We start from the raw sequence: 23097 nt of genomic DNA on the forward strand, positions 1-23097 counted from the left end.
AAAACTTACCTCTTGTGTCACCTGAAACAGGACACTTAAACTCTTTGGAAATCAGTTTACTCATCTACAAAATATAGGTTTATTTTTATTTTTTTCCTAAAACTTTTTATTTTCAAAACATATGCATGGATCATTTTTCAACATTGAACCTTGCATAACCTAAAATGTAGGTTTAGTTTAAATGGTCTCCTAAGTCTTTCATTCTGTTATCTGTGTTCCCTTACTGGTCTAGAATTTGTGGTTCTCCAGAGACTTTGTGACCATTGCAAACATAGAATCTCAGAACTGGACGAGTTCAGAGGCAATCTAGTTTAACCAGTCCATGAGGCTTCTCAGTATTTCCTGACAAGTAGACCTCCAGACCCTTTGGGACCAGAATTGGGGTAATCTGAGATCGAAACAGAGAAAGTGAGATAGGTTTAGATGGAAATAGAAATTGCCACACTGAGACTCACAAATACAGTCACATGGCCACAGACACATGTATGGTGGCCAGCCAGACTCCCTGGCTTTCATGATGACTACAAAGCTGAGTTTCAAGTCTTTTTTCACATCTAGTTCTCTATGTACCAGCCCCCTGGGGTACCAGATGTTCTGTGGCCCTCCTATAAGGTGTTTACTGCCCACGTCTGATCTATATGTCAACATGGAATGTTTAAACAAGCTGCAGGCAGGTGGCTTGATGGGAGACAGTGATAGCAATCTCTGGAATCTTGCCTGCCCCTCTACAAGACTGTGATTCCTACATTGAGGAGAATAGGAGAGGGATCACAAGAACAGCTATTCCATTTTTCAGTGCCTAAGAGAGGGATACTAGATTCTTGTTTATTTGTACCCTTACCCTCTCATGGCTGGTTTAGGGGAATGATTGGTTCAGAACAAAAATGGTTTTCTCAGCTGCTCTCTTTTAAGTAGGAAAGATACCCCAAGCTTCCACCCAAAGGCTTGATTCCTTCCTAACCAATAATAGTTCCACAAAGATATTCAGAAAAGGCAAGTAAATCTACTTATCCAAGCAAAGGAACTTGGAGAACCTATGCAGATTAGAATACACCAGACAATACATAAAAGTGAATGAGTTCTTTCAATGGGAATCAAATGAGACACTGTATAACCAAAAGAAAAGGTTCTAGTCCAAGGGGAGATTGGAAGCCTGATATCATTAGGGAGGCAAACTGGAAATCAGGGACACGTTGAGAAGCAGGCTTTCTTTATTAAATGGTCCTTTTCTTTCTCCTGGAATCAGCCCTTGAAGGAAGAATAAATAATTCTACTCTTACGCCAACTCTGCACATTACTTAGGTACACACCTTTTTGTAGCATTCTCTCCACCTATGAGTAATCTTCCTGAACAATGCTCCAGTCTTGGCTGGAAACCCAGGTTACCTTTGCTTGCTATCTCAGGCCACTATATGTCTGGAATGCTTTCTCACCTCCCCCACTTCTGCCTTTCAGAGACTTCTTCCTTTGAGGGACAACTTTTCCAAGAAGTCTTATAGTTCTTCCTCATCCTCTCATTTCCACCTTGGGATTCTCTTCTATCCCTAGAACACTTGGAATGATTCCCTCCTTTGCCACACTCAGCACTGCCTTAGTTATGTGTAATATGCCCTCTGCTCCGTCCCTCCTTCACTCTCAGTAAAATGTAAGTTTCTTGAGTCAGTCAATATGCATTTATTAAGCTCTATTATTTCCTGGGCATTGTGATAAGTGCTGAGGATACAGAGAGAAGCCAAAAAATCCCTTCCCTCTAATGGGGAACACAACAAGAAAATGTATGTAAAAAATAAACAAACAAAAAAAACCCAAGCTGTATAAGGGATAAATAGGAAATAATTCAGAGAAGGAAGACATTAGAATTAAGAGGGAGTGAGAAAGGCTTCCGGTGGAAGGGGGGGTTTAGTGGAGGAAGCCAGAAAAGCCAAGAAGTGGAAATGAAAAGGAGGGAAAGCATTCCAGGCATGGGGGAAAGCTGGGAAAAGTCTTGTAGAAGGTCACAATCCCTGAATCAGAGGGTATGATGCAGGTGTAGTAAGGGGTAAAAAGACTGGAGGGGGCAGGGCTAGGTTACGAAGGGCTTTGAATGGCAAACAAGATTTTGCATTTAAAGTTGAAAGCTTGTAGGAAGCTACTGGAGTTTATTTGTTAGGGTTGGAGGTCGTGGGGAGAGGTGATGGTCAGGTTGTACTTTAGGAAAATCATTTTAGTGGCGGAATGGAGGATAGATTGGAGTGGGGGAGGCTTGAGGAAGGCAGAATCACCAGCAGACTACTGCAGTAGTCTGGGATGGATGTATGTGTCAGGTGATGAGGGCCTGCAGGGTACAAGGAGAGAAAAGGGCTTATGGGAGAAATGTGGCAAAGGTTGGACAGGAGACATATCTTTCTACTTTCCCCTAATACCTGGAATATAGTTATTATTTCCACATCTCAGGGATTAGGGACATGAATCCCTGCCACGATCTGGAAAATCCACGTGAAATGTTTTGGTTCTGCCATTTTACCAGAGAAGAAGTCTCAATTATTATGGTCCTAAAAGGTAAAGTATATTGACATAATATATCATTCTGAACATATATTTTATGCATTTCTGAGCTTCTGAACTTTTTTGGTCTCATCTCCTGGACTTCCCTTGTTCTTGTGGCTTCCATAAAATTCCTCCCAAATTCCCATTTAATTTCTTATGCTGACTTATAGTAAAACTGATGGGGAAAGCTGAAGTGTGGAAGGGATCATTGTAATGGGTGCTTAAATCCATTCAGGCAGGTGCCCAGGGACACAGACATTGGCTGCTTCATCCACACTGAGATACATAAGAGAGAGTGACAAACACAGAAAAAAGAGAGCCACACAAAGCCACGTGGATGTACATTAGACAGTAAAGGGTAAGTAAACGAGGGTATGGCCTGCAAACAAAGAATGGTCTTTACATTTTAAAATCCAGCAAAACTTAGCTCTTAGCTCACAGGTCATTCAAAACAAGCAGTGAACAGATGGGTTGCAATTTGCTGTTCCCTGATGTAGCAGATGTAGTTCTAGACCTGGAGTCAGGAAGACTAGAGTTTAAATCTTGTTTCAGATACTTGTATGTCTCTTGACAAATCACTTAATCTCCTTGTGTCTTAATTTCACTATCTGTAAAACGGGTATAATAACAGAATCTACCTCCTAGGGTTTTCATGATCAAATGATATATATATATATATATATATATATATATATATATATATATATATATATATATATATATCTTAAAGTGCTATTTAAATATAAATAATAAATACATATAACTACAATAATATAATATAAATAATAAATATAAATAGCTATAAATGCTAGCTTTTACCATGATCATTAACAGTACATTAAATATCATTAAGGCACAGATAAACATATACAAACTCTTGACCATGACCAGCCATGTCTTCTGTGAAGGATTTCTGAGTCAGGCCATATCTCTGGGACCCAGTGTAGAGAAAATATTGCCTCAATTTAATAGAATTCAACAAAAAGACCCTTTCTCAAGCCCCAAATCCACTTCCAGCCTCCAAAACTAATCCTGGATCCTTTTCCTGGAGAAGCTGTTCTCAGGTGTTTGAAGAGCTGTTGTGAGGAGGAGAGACCTGGCCCTAAAGATAGAATGAGTCTCAACAGGTGACAGCCGTAAAGAGGAATGAAAGAACAGACATCTGCAATTAGAGCTACTCCGAACGGACGTCCTCGGTTGGTGGCAGGTTCCCTATGCCTTCGAGGTGAGTCTGGAGTAGTAGCTGGGGATATTACTGGAGATAGCATTCTTGTTCGGGTACAAGGAGAATTCGATGGGTTGTACTGCAATTCTTATCTTCCTCCTCTTCTTTCTCTGTCTGTCTGTCTGTCCTTCTCTCCCTTACACACATACACACACTTTCTCTCTCCAGGACAAAAGTCACTTACTCAAATAGCCCACCCCCCTTGGTCCCTCCCTTAACCCCTTCCCATTTTCAGTTCCCTCAACCCCAGCCGCAGAAAGGAGAGTCTGAGGGACACATATAGAGTTGGAGCATAGCTTGTTTAATGTTTTATACATTTTTTTCTTTTTTTTGGAATATTTTTTCTTTTTTTTGCATAGGGAACAAACCATCGTCACTTTCAATAAATGGTATTTAGGTAGGCGCATCGGCTAGACCGTAAGGGCTGCATCATACAATGTTATAATCAAATAGGGTGTGAGGCGCAGAAGAAGGGGAGGGAAGAGAGGGAAACTGAGGCAGGAGGCGAGGGGACAGGTAGGAGGGAAGGGGAAGGAGGAAGGGCAGCGTTAGATCCCCTCCCCCATCCCAGTCCCAATATTGTGCCCTTGGAACTGGGCAGTCTGTGTATGTATTTGTTGATGGGTCGGCCAAGGATAAGAGAGCTCAGTCCTGGGCCTGTGGTGGCTTCCAATCTATGATGCATGGGTGTGTGTGTGTGTGTGTGTGTGTGTGTGTGCGAGGGCATTGTGGGATAGGTGCAGGAAGCAAGAAGCAAGAAACAGATTAACTAGTCCCATAATATTGATAAAATATAAAATGGAAAAAGAAATCTTGGAGAAAACAAAGCAAACAAAACAAAACACGCACACAAAAAACAACAACTGAAGAGGACACCAGTAAAGCAAATTCTTTTTCTCTCTCCATTATATCATGTTCCCAGAGAGAAATCTCTGGTACTTGATCTCACTCTACGCAGCATCTCCTCTCCTCCCTCTCTCCCCACCCCTCTTTCACCTGTATTTTGCCCTTGAGCGATCAACATGAGATCTACGGAAACTGTAACAGAAAAGTCTGGGGTTGGGGGGGACTGTCCCTCCTGCCTCTTGCCAACTCCTGTCCAAAGCATTGAATAGGAGTCCGAGAGCCTGGGAATCAGGAGCTGGGAAAGGGGGAGTGTGGGGTTGGGACCAAGGGTGTCCTTTGGTTTGTTTTGTTGTTGTTTTTGTTGTTGGATTATGGTGGGAGTTGGGAGGGGTCATTGGGGTCCAAGGATTTGATGTGAACCCCAAGATCTGGGGATCCTGGGAAGGGTAATGCCTGGGCAGGGGACCAAGGGAATTACAGACTGGATTTTCTTTAGGGATCACATAGAAGGGTGTGGCCAGGATGGGCTACCTGCTTCCCTGTCCAGGGTGCTGATGGAAAGCCATCCCAGCTTATCTCCTCACATTCCTGCTTCAATCCAATAAACCCATGGACTCACTGGTAAAGCAGAATCTTATGTGGAGGATGGAGTAGATGGTCTCTGGTGGTCTGTGACTCTGAGTACAGCATTGCTTTGGGTGAGAGAGGAAATCTTTGATGGACTCAATGCTTCCCCTACCCCCCAAGACCATCTCATTTTTGCTCCAGAGTTTCCCCATCCTCCTCCGAACTTGGAATGCGGGTTCCACCAGGAAGAACAGATATAGGCTCCCATTCCAGCTCCCAGCAAGGGCTAGGATTCTGCTGTATTTACCACCCTTACGTTCCTAGGCACTGGAAAGCATGGAATCTAAAGCCTTAAAGACTTCCAGACTGGGGAGCAATAACTTTAGATCACCCTAGAACCCCTCAGCTGAATCATAGCACAGTCTTATTCTTTCAGGGTTGTGATATACCCTCTTAAGGACGTAGATCACCCTCCTTCCCTACAGCTTCCTAAGCAAGGACTGAAATGGCCAGATGAGAAACACCCCTCAAAGCCAGGCCAGCAGGAACTTGCGAGGCACTGCTTGGGAACAAATGATTTTTGGTTTGGATGTCAACAGTCCTGCTGCTTTGACTTTTGGTTGGCTTTCCCTCCTTCTTCCTTGTTCCAAAACCTTGTCCCAATCCCTCCTTTAAAAAGAAACAGAGGCCTTTTTATTGTGTGGCTAACTTTAATCATGGATAATGATGAAGCACCAGAGGGATCTTAATCCAGCCATAATGGAAGGTAGAGAGAAGACTAGAGGGATGGGAGGCACATTTTTTGGGGGGGAACATCACAACCAGGACTGAAGCTGATCAGAGATTCTAGCAGTTGATCTACTGCTTTCCAGATGCCCAGTGGACAGAAGGAGAAAGTAGCAGGGCAAGGTGTGAGAGGATATAGTCAAGGGAAGATGTAGGGGAAGGAAGATGTTCATTCCCTCAAAAATTAAGAGCAAAATCCAAGTTCTTGGATGATGTGTCAGTTAGAAAAACTGACCCCTCAAGAGCAGCAATTTATAGTCCATATCACAAAAAATTGTGAGTGGATAATAAAGTTTAAAGTACCATCGATGAGGTCTAGTATGGGGATGCTCTAGTATGGGGAAGGAGGCAGCTTTAATTCTGCCCAATTGAGATGTTTCCCAATGAATTCTATTAGAGGACTCTGGAATTTGTTGATCTAGGTGAACAGGTGTCTGTAGAGCTAATCTCTCTCACTGTACTCCCCCCACCCAAACTACAGCTCTGTTTTACCCAATTTGATATTGTAGTCACTAAGAGAGCCACTGTAGTGCATGAATGATGGCCCAAGAATAGTCAAGCTTGAAGACCAAAGTCATCTGGATTTTGAGGGCCTCTGAGAGAGGGAGGAATCTGGGGCCTGAACACTGGTGCTCGGTGCTGGGTGCTTAGGGAAAGGGTCATCTCAGAACTCTGGTTCAGAACCTTAAGTAAGAGATGATATTTCACTTTTGGGGATGCCCACTGTTTAGATGCTTGGATTTCTCCCTTCCTTTTGTACCCAGCTTTTATTTCTGTATCTGAATGAGTGTGAAGTTCAAGCAAGTGAATGAAGATTAATAATGCTATTATCCCCTGGAAAGTGGGGCCCCTTCATCCCCTGATGCCCCCATGTTGTTGGGGAGGGATGTCCCTTTCTTTCGGCACTCTTTGGACCTAAGGAAGAAGATAGGCTAGCTAAAGAGTCCCTCTGACCCCTGCCTCCTGATTGATTCTTCTAACCCTTTTCTAACCTCATTTAATCAAATAGAGCTTGTGGCTCTCTTCTTCTATCTTTCTCCTGAAGTTTATTCCTTCCTGGTTGGGAGAGGTTGGGGAGATGGAAGGGGACCCAGACTAAATCGCTAAGGAAATGAGAATGATCTATATCTACATATAGATATATAGACAGTGAGGGGGGAGGGACAATTGGGGGAATGTGAGCTATCTCAAGAGACGAAGTTAGGCTGAAGACTTGATTGTCACACTTTCCTCATCCAGAAGGGGACCCTGAATTCCAACTAGTGAAAGGCCAACCCTTTCAGGGCCTGGTTTCCTGAATTTTATCCAGATTGGACCTTTGGGGTGGTATCTGTAGGGGCCCCTTTGAAAATCTCATAAATATTATCATTCTGTGTGTGTGTGCGTGAGGAGCTTCTGGGAACCAATAAAACAGATGAAAAAAAATTCCTGATGGCGACTAGGTTGGTGCAATGAGAGCCCTTAAACTCTGAACCAGGAAGAGCCATTTAGTCAGCCAAAGCCATATACCAGGCGGAAGTGGCAACCAGAGTTTCATATCTTGGTGAGTAAAGGAAGGTACAGCCACTGTTAGGCAGAATGACAGATGCCCTGAAGGCAGATGGATAATTGGTGACCAATGAGACATCTTAAGTGGAGGGGACTGGATGGGAGCCGGAATTACTCTATTTATGGGACATGTAGGAGTTGGGACATGGTCAATGCTAAATAAGCTCCCAAGTCTCTTTAAGCCTCTGGATGGTAGGAGGTGGTGAGAAGGCTAGAATTAGGAGGATGTGGTCCTTTGACCAAAATCTCCTTTGTTTGGGAAGAGTCTGTTGATCTTCCAAATTCTCTACCAACACAAAAGCATTTCTTTTTCCCATTCCCAACTCAAGATGTACACAGCTTGAGGAGTGAAATAGACTGACTGAGCATTTACTACCAGGGTTCTTACACTTTGAGAGGGGGGAGAGGGTGTTCAAGGCAGCTCCTAGAAGGGGCTAGATTGCCTTCACTCCCAACAACCTTAGTGCTACTCCAGCCTGGGCCCTCAATGTTTTATGTCCATTATGCCTCAAGGCCATTGTTTTGCATGAGTTTCCAAGCAGAGTTTCCAATCTCTTTCCCTTTCCATGGAATTCTAATCAAAATATTGATATTGGAAGGACAAAGGCTCTCTATGACTGAGAAGAGAATGGGACAAAAAGGAAGAGAGGAGAAGGGGATAGGTTTTTGAATTTTTGACTCCCTGGCAGGAGTCCTGACTTGTGTTTAAGAGAACTGGAAAGACCACCCATCTGAGTCTTGAATAGCCCCTGGCTCTCAGGAACTATTTGTGGAACAAGTGAACAGGACAGGAAGTGTTTGGCCAAGGGAACTTCTGACTTGGGCGAAACCTACATACTGTTCTTGAGTTAGGGAATGGTGATGGTGATGAGATCCAGGCCAGGATGGAGGTAGGAAGATGGAAAAATGACCTCAGGACTTTCTGACTTGACCACTAGTGTCTCTCCAGGAACCCTCTAGGCCACTTTCTCTGGTTTAGCTAACACAAAGTGCCTTTCTTGTTTAAATCAGTCACATACAACCCAATTCTCAGACACAAACTCCCACAGCTTTTAGATTCAGGAAACAAGATAGAATGGAGTTGTCATACCCTTCACAATCCCCCACCCCCACCCCTGCTCTAGTTTTTAGTGGCACTTTTGAAAGAAGAAAGGATGGTATGGAAGGGGAATAACTAAAATCCAGGGGGTCTCATGGGGCAGAAATGGGAGCCCACGGCCCTAGCCTTGCTCAAAAGCCAAAAGTAGGTGTCAAGGGAGGCCCAGGAAGATGATAGCTTGGAAAGAGGGGTGTTGTGGTAGTGATGGTGAGGAAGGAACCATGGAGCCATAACGACCAAGACAGAGCCTCAAACTTTTCTGAACTCCCCAAGATCTGCCGGGTGAGCTACAGGTACCTGGTGATCCCCTGTTCTCATTCCTAGGCTCCGGCACCGCTTTACTCCCCAAGAAGCAAAAAAGACAGGAGTATGTGGGTGGGATGATGACCGTCCCTGACCCAATGATGAAATAGATGATGGAAGGACTCTAGAGAAGAGAGGACCAGAGGCTGGAAGGCGGTTCTTTCCCTTAATTTCACAGCTTGGGTCACTAAATTCAGCCCTTCACCCTAAACCCTGGCCCCCATAACCAGGGGAAGGGGGAGGGAAAGTATCTAGGGAGGAGAAACACAGCACATGCTTTGCTTTGGTCAATTAAGAAAAATAAAACAAACACAAAACTGCCCAGAAAAATGAAACGGGACCATAGGCCTCCATCCCAACCCACTCCCAGATCAAAGCAGCTTCTCTAAGGCCCTCCTCCTGTCTCTCCCCATGAAGTCACCCAGAGTGGTTAGCCAGCCGAGGAGCAGAGACTAAACAGGTATTGCATATAGAGAGATAGATAGATAAATATATACTTTTGCCATACTAGATGCATTCGTATTCACAACTGGAAGACATGGAGCAAGGGAGAAGCTGTCAGGGCAGGAGCAAAATCCATCCCCAAATGGCCCACCAAGTGGGGAGTGAAGGGGAGGGAAAGAACGGGCTTTGGCAAAACTTATATGGGTGGGTGGGGGAGGTGTCAGGTGGAAGAGACACAAGAATGACCATCTCTCCTATGTTAAATAACGATTGTGGAAGCCTGAGCCCTCACTGGGGCTGCTGAGGAGACAGTCGGAACTAGATTATTTTAGAGGTGGAGGGGGGGGGGGAATCTGTCATCTACGCTAGGGTGACCCCCTGGGACAGAACGGTCCCTGATAGAGTGCCACCCTAGGAGGCAGTCGTACATGCTAGGGTGACATGCTGGAGGACAGAAGTTTCCATCAGGGTGACTGAATCTAGGGAGGCAGTCATCCCAGTTAGTGTTCCCTTACGGGACCTCCCCTCCCACCCCAGGTAGGGTGATAGCTAAGATGACAGTCGTCCAGCTGGGATGAGATGCTAAGGGACAATTTTTCAGGTTGCCACCCTGGGAGGCAGTTATTCCAGTTAGGGCGACACCTCAGAGGACAAGTATTTTCCGTTAGGGTGGCACTCTAAGAGACGGTCACCCCGCGTGAGGTGACCCTTTAGAAGGCGCAGGTTCCCCGTCAGAGTGCAGCTCTGGGGGGGGGGGAGGTGTCTCTTTCAGGGTCTTAACTCTAGGAGATGGTCACCTCAGAGTAACACCCTAGGAGGTGGTCATCCAGGACGGTAGGAACGCAGCCCTCCTCTTCCAGGGACAATCCCTTTAGGGTTTGGATGTTAACATTTCCAAATTAAAAACAAACAGCCTCCTGGACCCTTCAAGCTTAGCTTTGGGCAGATAGCTGAGAAAGGGGCAAGAGCTAGAAAGGCTTTGGGATGGCCATTACATGAGGAACCCCTCTTTAGGCCCAAGAAACATGAACAGAGATGGACGGAGGTGAGGCCCAAAGAAGGAGCTGAGGAGGGCTGGATGCTGGATGGGTTTGAGTTTTTTTGTTTGGTGATTTTTTTGTTTTGTTTTGTTTTGTTTTGTTTTTTTTTACAAATAGAAGTACATCCCCCTTTTCCATTTTTATTTTTTATTTGATTTTATTTTAACTACACGAGCAGAGCATGCAGCTATCTCTGTGCGGTGATACCGTTGAAAGTTAATACTTATTCTTGGAAGGCAAGGCACATCATGTGATAGAAAATTTCGTGCAAATTAGGAAACATGGAATTTTTTTTCACTTTTTTATATAATTTTTTTTTTTTTAAAGAGGACGGGGCAGGGGAAGGTGGAGAGGGGGAAAGGTAGAGCCAGTTATAGTCTGCCATGCATTTATCAGCTCCGAGCTGACAGCTTGAGCTAGGTCACACGAGTTCCTGGTTAAGCACCATGCAGTTTTATTAGCTTTGAGTTCTCCCCTTGAACGCCAACTTGCTAGCCCAGCTTGGTTCCGCAAGGTCCCGCCTGGAATGCGGTCCTTCCCACCCCCACCCCTAAGACCCTAGGGAGCTAGGGCTGCCTGTACCGAAGGTTCCAATGCCCCCCCCCCCCCCGACACGCACACACACAGACACGCACTCGCACACGCACACGCTCTTCACCCCCCACCCCCACGAGAGGCTCGCTTCGGGTCCCGAAGGCCAACCCCGTCCAGTGACTTGGGGCCCTCTTGGGAGTGGGGAGGACACCAGGGTTAAGTGCACGAGGATCGCACCCTTCGCCACTGGGCGACAAGGCTGCCATCGGGGAAGCTCCAGAGGATGAGAAGGATGGCACAGGGGAGGAAGAGGAACTGAGGAGGGAGCTTAGGAAACTCTGGTCTTTCTCTTTTGGATCCACTGGGCTTGCCACGCCTTTGTGCCAGTTTGAGAGGAAAGGATGGTCTCTGGAGGAGGTGGCAGTGGGTGGGTGAGAAGAGAGAAAGAAGGAAGGTGGGACCTGGGCCAAGAGCGAGATTCCCACAGGGGGAGGAGCCCTTCCGGCTCAGTACCCCACATGGCTCAGACCCCCCTCCAGGGAAAGGGGCCCCTCCGAGACCGGTGGGAAGGAGGTCTAGAAAGGTCAGACGTGGGTCTCGCAGGGCCCAAGGGCACCCCAGAAGTGGTAGTCCCAGGCATCTCCTCCCTCCCCTGGTGACTGGGGGAGGGCGGGTCAGAGGTGAGAACAGGAGGGAGGCCTAGGGCTGGCTCCCTGAGCTTAGTGTTATCAGAGCGGCTCAACGGAAATGCTTAACAGATTGCCCACCCCAGGCCCGAGCTACTTCTCCCTCTGCTGGGGTGCATGTTTTTGGGGGGCGATGGCAGGGGTGCACGACGGCGGCAGGGAGAGCCGGGGCGGGGCCGGGGCACTGCCTCCTCGCCAGCCGGAGTGGGGCAGGCTCTCCCTCTCGGCAGAATCTCGGCCCCCCTCCCTCCCTACCGAGGTCTCCCCCCTCATGAGGATCAGTCACAGAGCAGGGGACCGGACCAAGCAGCCTCTCCCTTTCCAACCTATCTCACACACTCCCAAGAGCCAACAGGGAAGACAAAAGTGCAATGGGGCGGTTCCCCTTGGCCTGGCCTGGGCTGAGCTGGGGGGGAGGGTAGCCATAGGCGCTGGGGGGGGGGGGGGGGGGGAGGGGGACATGGATATGGGAAGGGCGTCACTCTTGGTTTTAAGGCACTGGCAGAGGGGACAGGAGAGAATCGGGGGAGGGGGCAGCTTCCCTGACCCCTTGGGCCCCAATCTCCTCTGTCCCAGACGGGCGGTTGGCTGGCAGGGGCAAATGCCCACTCTGTCTTTCACTCTCCCATCTCTCTGGCTTGGGGGAGGTAAGGAGATGAAGGTGTCTGAGACCCAAAGAGATACCTGTTGAATGGGGAGGAAGGGCCACTGGGGAGGGAGGTGTCCCCTTCCTCCTTCCCCAGGGAGAGGCCTGAGGCCCAGACACCAACGGGTAGAAACCAGGGACCCCAGGGTCTCCAGGTGGCCCTTGGTGAGGTATCTCAGTGATGATGCGCAGGGAACCAGCAGGGCCCAGGAAGGGGGGTCTGTGGAGTTGGCAAAGGGAGGTGGAGGTGCCTTGAGCGGGCATGGAGGGCAGAGGGCCACCCAGGTCTTGGCTCTGGCCATCCATGATCGCTCGGCCCTGCTGTGGGGGGAGGGCAGTAGCTGAGGGTAGCGATCCAGGATTCAGGCACTTAAATCGCGTACACTCCACAGCCCAGCTCGCCGGGGTGGGGAAGGGGAACAGGAGAGCGTTTTTGTCGGGGAGGGGGAACCTGTCTTTCCCATCCCCACCCCACAACCTCTCCAATCCGGGAGGCCTGTCAAGATCCTTAAGAGTCGGACTAAAGCCTTGGGAGCAGTGGGCAGGTGAGGGGCAGGTCTTTCGGTGGCTTCCCCTTCCCTTTCTGTCCTCCAAAAGTGCATCTTTCGCAGCGCGTACATCATCCCCAGGGCCTCAGGCTTTGGGTCACAGGTTTTGGTGGGCCCCCTCCTTCCTCCGTCCTTTCGGTCCCGGGTCCCAGGCTCCAGGGCACCGCACTAGGGGAGGAGTGGGACTGATTGCATAGACCTTTTCTCCCAAAAGGGGTAGGCATGAAGAAGGAACAAGTCCCAGTCAGATAGAAATACAGAAGCAAGAGGGGTCCAGGACCAAGTTCGGGCCAAATTAGATGTCTCCAAAAATGGTGCAGAAAATGGGGTGTTTTCAATGAGTCCTTTGGGGCAAAGAAATTTGTTTGGGGCTCTGGGTTTTTTTTTTTAGCTCAGATCATGCAGAATCCTCTCACCAAGGGGCCCTGTGCCACCAAACCCTGCCCTGCTGTGCCACGCTCACCGACTCTGACCCTCTCGGTGGCCCCCGCCCTGACCTCGGTGCCCAAGCCCCGAGAGCCGTTCTCCCCCCTGCCACCATCGCCCCTTCAGAGGCCCTGCAATGCCCGCCTCCGCTCCCCCCCTTCCACAGCACCCCCAGAGCGGTGGGCCCATGGCATGTCTGCCACTTGGGACGGGTCCCCTGGTCCCCAGCAGGCTGCTGCCTGAGCCCCGTGGCAAATAGCAAGCATGACGGGCCCCGGCCTTTTTGGAATGCTGCTGTCCGGCCCAGAGCAGGCGTCGAGGGCAGGGCGGGTGGGGAGGAGAGAATGCACGTGGTCCGGTTCCTTTACCTCTAGGGGCCCGTCTGTAGTGGGCCTTAGGGACACGCTCACCTCTCTCTGGGAAAGGATCTGGACAGTGGGTCTGGGAGCTAACCCAAAGCACGCTGTCTGTCTGTTTGTTTAAATCTGCTCATCCCTGGGCAGAGGGACGGCCGCTGGTGCCAATGGGAACTGCCCTCAGCCTGCCCGGTGCCAACAGGGGCAAGCAGCCGCGTGTCCTGGGAGCGGGCATGGGAGCAGGGGGCGGGGGACAGGCTGGGCATCCGGTCCTTTCTTCAGTCGTGGCAGGTGGAGAGGAGATGAATAAATTAGAAAGACACCGTGTTGCATAGGCTGCCCCCCGGGGCCCCTCGGCCGGGGTGTCTGTCGCTGGGGGACCGGGCGACCGTGTTCCTGACTGCCAGGCGCGGAACCTCACTCGCTCTTCGGAGAGAGTCTCTGACTTTTCTGTCTTACCTCTGGTTTTCGTCTTTGTTTTTTGTTTGTCTCTTTTTGTTGTGTTTTTGTTTGTTTGTTTTTTTTGTCGGGTTGGATGTTGGCGGGGGTGGCTGGGAGGACGTCCTCACTCGCACTAGCTCTCCACCGAAAACGTGGGCCGGGGGGCTGCCTTTCTCCCCCCGGGATAGCCCCGAGACACAGGAGAAGGGACGTGTGGGGAGAACCTTGTTTATCCCAGATACCAGGACTGGAAGAGAAAGAAAAAAAAGAGAGAGTGATGAAGTACAGCTATCCGGAGGGTGAATGACGATCTTCCTTAATACTCAGCTTCATCTTTTCCATCTTCCTCCCCTCTTGCTCACCTGCCATCTCCCTCCCCCGTCTTCTCACAGCCCCACTCACTTTCCACTTTTAGCCCCAATTAAATCCCTAGTTCATTGCATGACTTGAGTAAGCCATTTCTTTTTGCGTCCAAGTTTACTATCCACCAAATAAGGAGTCATAGTGATGACTTCAGAGGCTCCTTTCAGTTCTAACATTTGGTTTTCCAAAGTCACTTCCAGTTAAGACATTCTACGTTCTATGTTCAAAAGGCCCATTTCCCTTGGACATCCTAGGGCTCTGTAGAAGGTCTAACGAAAAGCTAGTCAGCCTGGGGATGGAGGGTGGGAGCAAAGGAAGGCAAGGCAGCTGGATAGAGGCAAGAAAGTTGGACAGCTGGGAAGGGTAGCGAGGGGGAGCTACAAGAATGGACTCCCAACCTTGCTTCTGAGGATCTCATAAGTCAGTCTGGCCCCTTTCCTTGGTCCTCCAATCCTACCAATAATTGTCAGGTCTAGGGCATGGTTTGCTATGTGCTTCTGGGCCTGGAGTTTGGAGTATACACCGTACTCAACCTTGAGAGGCCCCTGCCCCAATACAGGAGAGGCTGTGCAGTTCTGACTTAGGAAGACTATAATTTCTGTAGGACACTTTCTCTAAGTAAGGAAAGCCCGCGGCTGGCCAACGCAAGAATGCTTTGCTTCTGGCAACTGGCAGAAACCAAGAAAAATTCAGAAGGGTTCTCAGTCCTGAACAGCCCCCTACTTCTGTATCGAGGGCACCAGAGTGTGGAAGAGAAAGCTAAGAATTCTCAACTCCTCCCACGTACTCAGCCCAGATACTGAATCCATCACCAGAATCTTATTTCTGCTTTATCTCTTCTCATGTCTGTGCCCTTGCCTCCACTCACTTGCGTGAGGGCCCTCAGCCCTTCTTAGCTGGACTACTGCAACGATCTCGTAATTGGTCCTCCCTGCCCACTGCTAAAGTGGTTTTCCTAAAGTGCAGTTTTGCCCATGTCACCTTGTCTAATCGATAAACTCCAATGTCTTCCCATGACTCCCAGGTCCTAACAAAGTCCTCTGGCATCTAAAGTGCTTCACAAGCTGGTCCCTTCCTCCTTTCCCAGATTTCTTTATTGGACCGTCCTCCATGCACTCTATGACCTGCTGACACCTGCACCCCCTCTGTTCCTCTCACAAAACAAACCATCTCCGATCTCCATGCTTTTGCAGAAGCTTTCTCCCATACCTGGACTACCCTTCACCTTTACTTCTTGATATCTCCGGCTTCATTCAAGATTCAGCTCAAAGGCTGCTGTATGGAAGAGGCTTTTTCTAATTTCCTCCCTCCCCCTTCACCCCTAGTCATCTACCTTCTAAGGTGACTTTCTTTCTATTCTGTTGTCTTTGTTGTTTAGTTGGAATCCAATTCTTCAGCAACCCCATTTAGATTGGTTGGTTTGTTTGTATTTGCAAAGTCTCCTGCTCATTTTACAGATGAGAAAACAGGATTAAGTAAATGGCCCAGGATTACCCTGCTAGAAAGTTCTGAGGCTGGATTTGAACTCAGGACTTCCTGGCCTGGAGTTCTATCCACTGGGCTACTGCCCTGCTGCCCCACGTTCTACATGTGACTTGTGTGCACAAGGTTTGTATGTACAAACCTTCAAATAGGGTCAGCAAAGAGTCAGACACATCTTAAACTGCTCAACAACACAAACCTAATTACTGACATGTTGTTCCCTCTATTAGTTTTCCTGAGGCCAGGTGCTGGGTTTTGTGTTTTTGCCTTTTTCTATATCCCCAGTGCTTGGCACAGTGCCATAAGTCAGTGCTTAATAAATGCTTGTTTATTATCTATAAACATCAACAATTACTGATGTTAATCTAAACATGAGATCCTCATCCAGTGATCCATAATGAGAGAACATATTTACTGGAGGGAATGCGCCAAATCCATCTCAATGTTCTCACTAAAAATGAGACCATAAGACAAAGGGAAGACGGAATAAGCCCATGAGTTTTCTTTGGAAAAGCAAATAAAGAACTGGCAGAGTTGCTTTTATCATGTGTATGAAGTCAACGAGAAACATAATAGAAGAGCACATTTGATCATCTTTTATTGTGGGGCTCATGATCAGCAACTGTCACAGTGAAGAAGAGCTGCCTCAGTGCCCACATTTGTTTCAGAGAGTGAGGAAGTACAGAAATTCTAGGACAAACTCGATCGCCTCCAATTAAATTGTGAATTGTAACACCGGATAACTGTAATGAGAATTGCATCGAGTGCTGGGCCTGGAGTCTGGAAGGCTCATCTTCCTGAGTTCAAATCTTACTAGCTATGTGATCCTGGACAAGTCACTTTACTTTGTCTGCCTCGGTTTCCTCAACTGTAGAATGGGGATAATAACAGCACCTTTACTCTAGGGTTGTTGCAAGGAGCAAATGAGAAAGCACGCGGCACAAAGTAGGGACATATATGCTTATTCCCTATCCTTTGGTTGCCCGATCTCTGCACTTGACAAGGAGTGCCACCTAGTGGTCTACAACATTGCCAGTAAACACTGACTTCAAACAAAGATCTTAGAGAAGGATGCTAGGAGATTATGAGCAGCATTATCTCATCAAACAGTAGGAAATGGAAAGGGGAAAAAAAAGCATAAAGAAAGCTCAATATGAGATCCAATTAATAATTCTGAGGATTTTAAGGATGAACTTGAAGAGAGAACAAAGAAGAGGAAATTCAAAAGAGCATAGTAGAGAGTCTTATAACAAGTTTTCCCCACCATTTTTGCACAACAGTGTGAACACATTTGGATTGGATCTCCTAGTCCTTGGTGTGCTACATGAGGATGTATCAGTGGCACTACAGAAAACAAAACCAGAATGAACAGACGGGTAAGCCCAAATTTATACAAAGGAGGTCAATAGCGGAGAGGATATAATTTGGAGAGCTCTGAGAAATGCTTTTTTGAGAGGACAGAGAGATAATGCTAAAGAATTGGAGGGGAGAAAAATATCTCAGATTTGAGAGTTACCCAAAAAAGATGGCCAAGAGAACATGAATAGCCAAGACCAATCAGCACTTTGCTATTTATATCAAATCATGAGAACAGTCTACATCCATATTGAGGGAATCTCTGATTTGAGTGTAAGAAGGGAACAGGCAAGGTTTTGCAAGTAATAATAGCAAACCACATCAGTCACATATCTGATTGAAAGGTGTAACAAATTATAAGATGCTACAGCTCCTCGATTTGTAAAGATGTATCAAAATGTAGTCTTTAAGGTTCTCCTCCAACAAAGTTATCACCCATACAATGGTCAAAAATCATAGCCTTCAACAAAGTAACAATAATAGCTACTCATATTTATATGGTGCTTCAAGATACACAAACTGCTGCACGTGGGCACTTTATCCTCACACTAACTCCCTAAGGCAGCTGCTATTATTACTCTCATTTTGCAGATGAGGAAACCGGGGTTTGAATTTGTCCTCCCGACTCCAAGACCACCCACTAGACCACCTCACCACCCCAGCAGAGAGAGCTTTACTGAATGACTCCCTGATTATTAATATTAAGTAAGGGGTAAAACAAGAGACGCATATGCTTGCCAAAGTCTTGTCATGGCAAATGTCCAGCACAGAGTCCATATTGGAGAAGGGTTCCCACAGATTGGGAGGCCCTCCAGATCTTGCTGTTTGCTGATGGCATTAAGCTCTGGAACTATGTACAGCCTCCAAAAGGAGACCTAAAATCCAATTGAGCAAGACAATCGGATGTAGCTATATGGGTCACATAGATTGGGCCATCAGTCCCCGTAGCCGATGGCCGATGCAATGAGACTAGAATGGAGGAGTAGATGACCTTGGGAAATCAATCCCTGCTTCTCCCTGAAACAAAGGCCCATCTTTATAACTAAGATCCTTCTGGTGAGGTTGCATGACTGGGAGCCACAGAACTAAGACTACAGGTCACCAGAAGGGCGAGGGAGAGAGCAGAATTAGCAAAGAGTAGGTTGCAGCATGCTACCCGTGGCCAGGCAAAAGGAATGCCCCCAGACAAATGAAAAAGTGGAAAAGGAGGTGGATTCCTCAAGGGGGCAAGATGTACCTGATTGCCTGCACGCTCCACTGGTATCCCTGAAAGTCGAGGAGATTGGAAAGACGGCCCCCAGCATGCTAGGTGGATGCCCTGTGGAGGATTTACGGGAGGGCATGGACAAAAGAGAAGGGATTGATTTAACGTAGCAAAATGTGGCCTTTAAGGCTCTCCTCCAACAAAGTCTCCCATGCATTGGTCAAAGATCATAGCCTTCAAAAAAGGAAACAGTAATAGCTACTAACATTTATATGGTGCTTCAAGGTATACAAACTGCACTTTTTTCCTGACAAGAACTCTGTGAGTTCTGTGATCCCACCTCAATTTAATCCCAGATCATAAGATCGGTGATAGTTTTATATTGTGGGAGGACAGGCAAACCTATGGACTCACTCTTTGGATGGCCAGTGGAATATGTTCTAGAAACCGGGTCACAGCAGGAATGGTCCTTTGGACACAGAATACAAAACTGAAAATTCAAGAACTGAGAGGGGCCTCAGAACATACGATGTTCTAGCTACAAGAGGAACTTAAGAAACTGCTTAGCTCAACCCTCTCATTTTATGCATGGGGAAGCTCAAGTCCATAAAGGTGAAGTGTTTGCCCAGGATCACAAAGGGGAGACTGTCAGCTCCAGACTAGGACTTTTCCAACTATCCCACAATGCCTTTGATTTCTAAAGTGTCTTTGAGCTGCTTAAATGTGAGCAAAACCAACATCAAATACATGCCCACTTGGTACCTACGCCCACGCCCTATAACAATTTCTCCTATTTGTGTTAACACTTTTAACTTTTCTAGAGTGCTTTTTCCCATGATTTCACCTTGTTCTCTTTGGAGGTCAGTCTAAGTAGTAATGATATCAAGTAGCATTTATATACTGCTTTAAGATTCATAAAGCTAGCAAGTAGTCTAAGGCTGAATTTGAACTCAGGCTCTTCTGACCCCAGAGATGGAGTTCTATCCACTGAGCCACCTAGTCGCCTTTAAGATTCATAAAGTGCTGAAACCAGGAGGATCTGAGTTCAAATCTGGCCTAGACACTGAACACTTCTTAGCTGTGTGACCCTGGACAAGACACAACCCCAAATGCCTCAGGAAAAAAAGATTCATGAAGTGCTTTACCAAATCACATCATTTGATCCTCCCAACAACCCTGGGAAATAGGTGCTATTTCTAGCCTCGCTGTACAGATGAAGAGAAATTAAGTGAGTTACACAACCCCCTAAGTATGAAAGGCAGGATTGGTCTTGACTTTAGGGCCAGCACTCTATTCGCTGTGCCATCTAGCTGCCAGCAGGGAGGCAGGGCAAGTATCATCATGTCCATTTTACAGATGGGGACACTGAGACCAAGGGAGGGGGAACTGGCTTGCCTTATGGGACAGCTGCCCGGCTTCAGCACTGAATGAAATTCTAAGCCTCTCGACTCTTGGAATCGCACAATGCATGCAGACACGATACTTCCCAAATCCTGAATTGTATCACACCTTCGGGGGGCTAGAAGAGAACGTGATTTCACCGGCCTCGGGGACTTCGGGTGAGAAAACTCCCGTTTCCCCATGTAGCTGCCTCAAGGCAGACTCCGAGAGCAGTTTGGGGCTCAGGCGCTCCGGCCAGCGCGGATCAGAGGTGGGGATGTAACGGGCTTGCTAAGCACAAATAACAAACAGAGCGGACGTTGCGGGTAGTTTCAAAGTTTACTACGCGCGAGGAATAATCTGTTTTGCACAAAGCTTGACGCTCTAGCACCACGCCGGATCCTAAGCGTGCCCGGCATTAGCCCGACAAACTCGGCACAGAACACGTCCCCACTGTTATGATGGCACCACTTGTAGGGAGATCACGGCAGCATCAACGTCCGCCTATGGGCACAATTCGGCGGATTGGGGGATCTACTGGATTCCTTAACCGCCGATTACACAAAGCAGGGCACCGTTGCATGGGTCAGGGCTATGGAATTCCGGGATTGCGACCTCCCCTCCCTGTCCTGAGCCTGGCAATCCACAGGAAGGCGGAGGCTGCCCGGCCGGTCCGGCCCCCGGGATCCTGCACCAGACACCCAGCGGTTTGTCCAGCCGCAGCATCCCCCCGGTCCCCAATTTCCTGCCCCGCTCCGGAGAGCGTTTCGCCCTTGGAGTTCCCAGTGGGAGATAGAGCAGCTGCTCGGGAGCAGGGACCCCAGCATATGGTGGGAGTCCGGGCCACAAACTGGGCCCGATTCCTTTAAAAGGAACCTCCCGCCTCCCCCTACCTCTGGCCCTGTCCGCACAGTCAGAACGAAGCCAGCCATCCAGGAAGCCGGGGCGACCAATGAGGTCGGCTGGAGGAGCAAGCCTGCTTCTGTGTCCCGCCCCTCAGTTTGTTGCTAGGGTAGGGGGGCAAGGCTCGGGGGAGGGAGGGGTGTAAATGCGGAGCCGGGAGCCTCAAAGCCTAGTTTCTAGTTATAATAGGGGGTGGACCCCCTGAGTCAACTGGGGAACAGAAATCCGAGCCCTCTTCTCAGCTCCTACACCGAGCCCCGCTCCATTCCACTCCCACTGAAAAGAATCTTGAATCTTCCAAGCAGCCTTTACCTAGCTGGAAAATCAGCTCAGCCATTGATCCTCCCGCACTATTGTTCCCAGAGCCTGCCTCTCCAGCCCTTCCCCCACCTCAAGTTCAAGTTCATCTTGCCATTACCTCATGTCTGGTTTCCGTTGGCAACCAGACAGGCTTTAGGTGTGACCCTCCCTCCTCTTGTGAGCAGTTCCCCAGCCTTTGATGCTGGGTCCTCTTCCTTCCTTCCTTCCTTCTTTCATTCCTCTCTTTCTCCCGCCCTTCCTTCCTTCTTCCTCCCTTCCCTCCCTCCTAATTTCCCTCCCTCTCTTCCTCTCTTCCTTCCTTCCTTCCTTCCTTCCTTCCTTCCTTCCTTCCTTCTTTCTCTCCCTCTCCTCTCCTTTCTCTTCTTGGTATCTCTGGGACCAGGATCCCTCTTCTTTCAGGGCCCTCTCCCCTGTCTCGGTCCCTAATAACAAGGGCTCTCACTTCTCTTCCTCAACACCACCCAGCAAAGAACAGGGTCTTGTAGCTTCCTTCCTAAAGAGCCCTGCCCAGAGCTGGGTACTGTGGGGAGGACCCTGAGCTGGGAAACAGCTTTTATGAAGTTTGTGGAACACCTGAAAAACTTCTTTAGACCTCACAACAGCCCAGATGGCTCGACAGTGTAGGCATTAGTATCCTCATATAATAGAGCCTGAAGATCAAAGAGCTCAGGATTTGAACCCAGATTTGCCAGCCTCTGAGAAGGGCACTCTTACTACTCCCTTCCAATGGCTTTTTTCTTCTAGTCTCTGATCATAACTCCCTATGTGACCATAACCAAGTCTTTCCTGAATCCTGTTTTTTCACCTGTGAATCGAAGATGGAAGACAAGATGGGTCCTTCCAGCTCTGACATTTAACTGTTTAAGGTCATTTTCAAAACTAACACTTAAGAAACTTATCGTTTCAGGTAAATAAGACATTAGGACCTAAACTTAGGCCAGAGGGAAAGCAGGGTGGGCACCTGGACATCCTGGGGTGGAGAGACTTTATCAAAGGAAGCAGCAGCAGCAGTGCCCTCTATTCCTTCTATGGCCCAAGAATGGATTCTTAAGGTTTCTTGGGAAAGTCTCAGGACTGAGATGTGTAAAGTCTATTCCTATTATCACTAATACATACATCAGGCATTGTTTTTTGATGGCTCATATTTTCCAGAAAGTTTTCCCAGACTATTTTGAACCATATTGTTCTTCAAATTTTTTACTATGTGTGTCACACTCTTTAGTAGCTAATTATTATTCTGTTTCCTTTTGTTTTATAATTGTTTCATGAGTGTGGGTTTAGACTATGAACCCCCAAAGGCTGGGACAGTGTCTCCTTCCTGCTTCTACTTCCCCAGGGCTGAGCGCTCAGTCAATATTTGTTGATTGGGACCATGAAAGCTTCTGCTTAGCAAGTTGTTTTTTCTACTTTGACCATTGGAGTGAAATCAATTATGAGTGAGGGGGTAGTTAGTGGTGGGTTGGCCAAAACCTCCTTGTCCCATAACATTTGCTGAAACGATCCTTAGGACATAGGATGGCAGAGCTGGAATAGCCTTTAGGACAAAGAATGGCAGGGCTAGAAAGGACCCTTAGGATATAGGCTGTTTTAAAGATGAGAGATTATTATTATAATCTAAAGCTTCAATCATTGGCTGATACTGACTACAAAGAAAACATTCCATCTCTGTAACTTCTTTCATCTCCACTTGCATTACAGACCATATTTTGTCTCCATTGGGGACTTCTTTGAAGATCATTATTTAGTTTTTATGACTATCGGCAATCCGTAAAATCCTCATGGGAAAGAAAGATTTGAAAAATAACACAAGCATTCTAATGACAGAAAAAACAAAGCTGAGATTTCACAATCTGTATGGAATTTAGCCAGCATTGCTCATATCCTCGAGCAGTTCATCTTCCACCCTTATAAATGCACAGGATATGTCCCCCCATCTAAAATGCATTCCTTCTCTCACATCCGCCTCTTAGAATCCTTAGTTTCCTTCAAGCTTTAGCTCAAGAGCCACCTTCTACAACAAGCCTTTCTGAATCACCCCGAGTTGTTGGTTCTCTCTATTCAGATGAC

General features: G+C 47.6%; 1 protein-coding gene across 4 annotated transcripts in view; it reads right to left on the reverse strand.

Moving 5' to 3' along the window:
• Positions 1-4031: 4031 nt before the first annotated feature.
• The window catches only part of NFIC (nuclear factor I C), a 136115-nt gene continuing 117049 nt past the window's right edge, over positions 4032-23097 (reverse strand). For 2 of the 4 annotated variants that reach the window (XM_031947890.1, XM_031947888.1), the window contains one exon: positions 14150-14268. In XM_031947890.1, the coding sequence (XP_031803750.1) occupies positions 14251-14268 (18 nt within the window). In that variant the 3' untranslated portion in view covers positions 14150-14250. Of the gene's footprint in view, positions 14269-23097 lie in introns of all 4 variants that reach the window. The other 2 variants (XM_031947887.1, XM_031947889.1) reach the window with 2 other exon arrangements.

The sequence above is a fragment of the Sarcophilus harrisii genome, chromosome 1 (genome assembly GCF_902635505.1).
Source record: "Sarcophilus harrisii chromosome 1, mSarHar1.11, whole genome shotgun sequence".
NCBI lineage: Eukaryota > Metazoa > Chordata > Mammalia > Dasyuromorphia > Dasyuridae > Sarcophilus > Sarcophilus harrisii.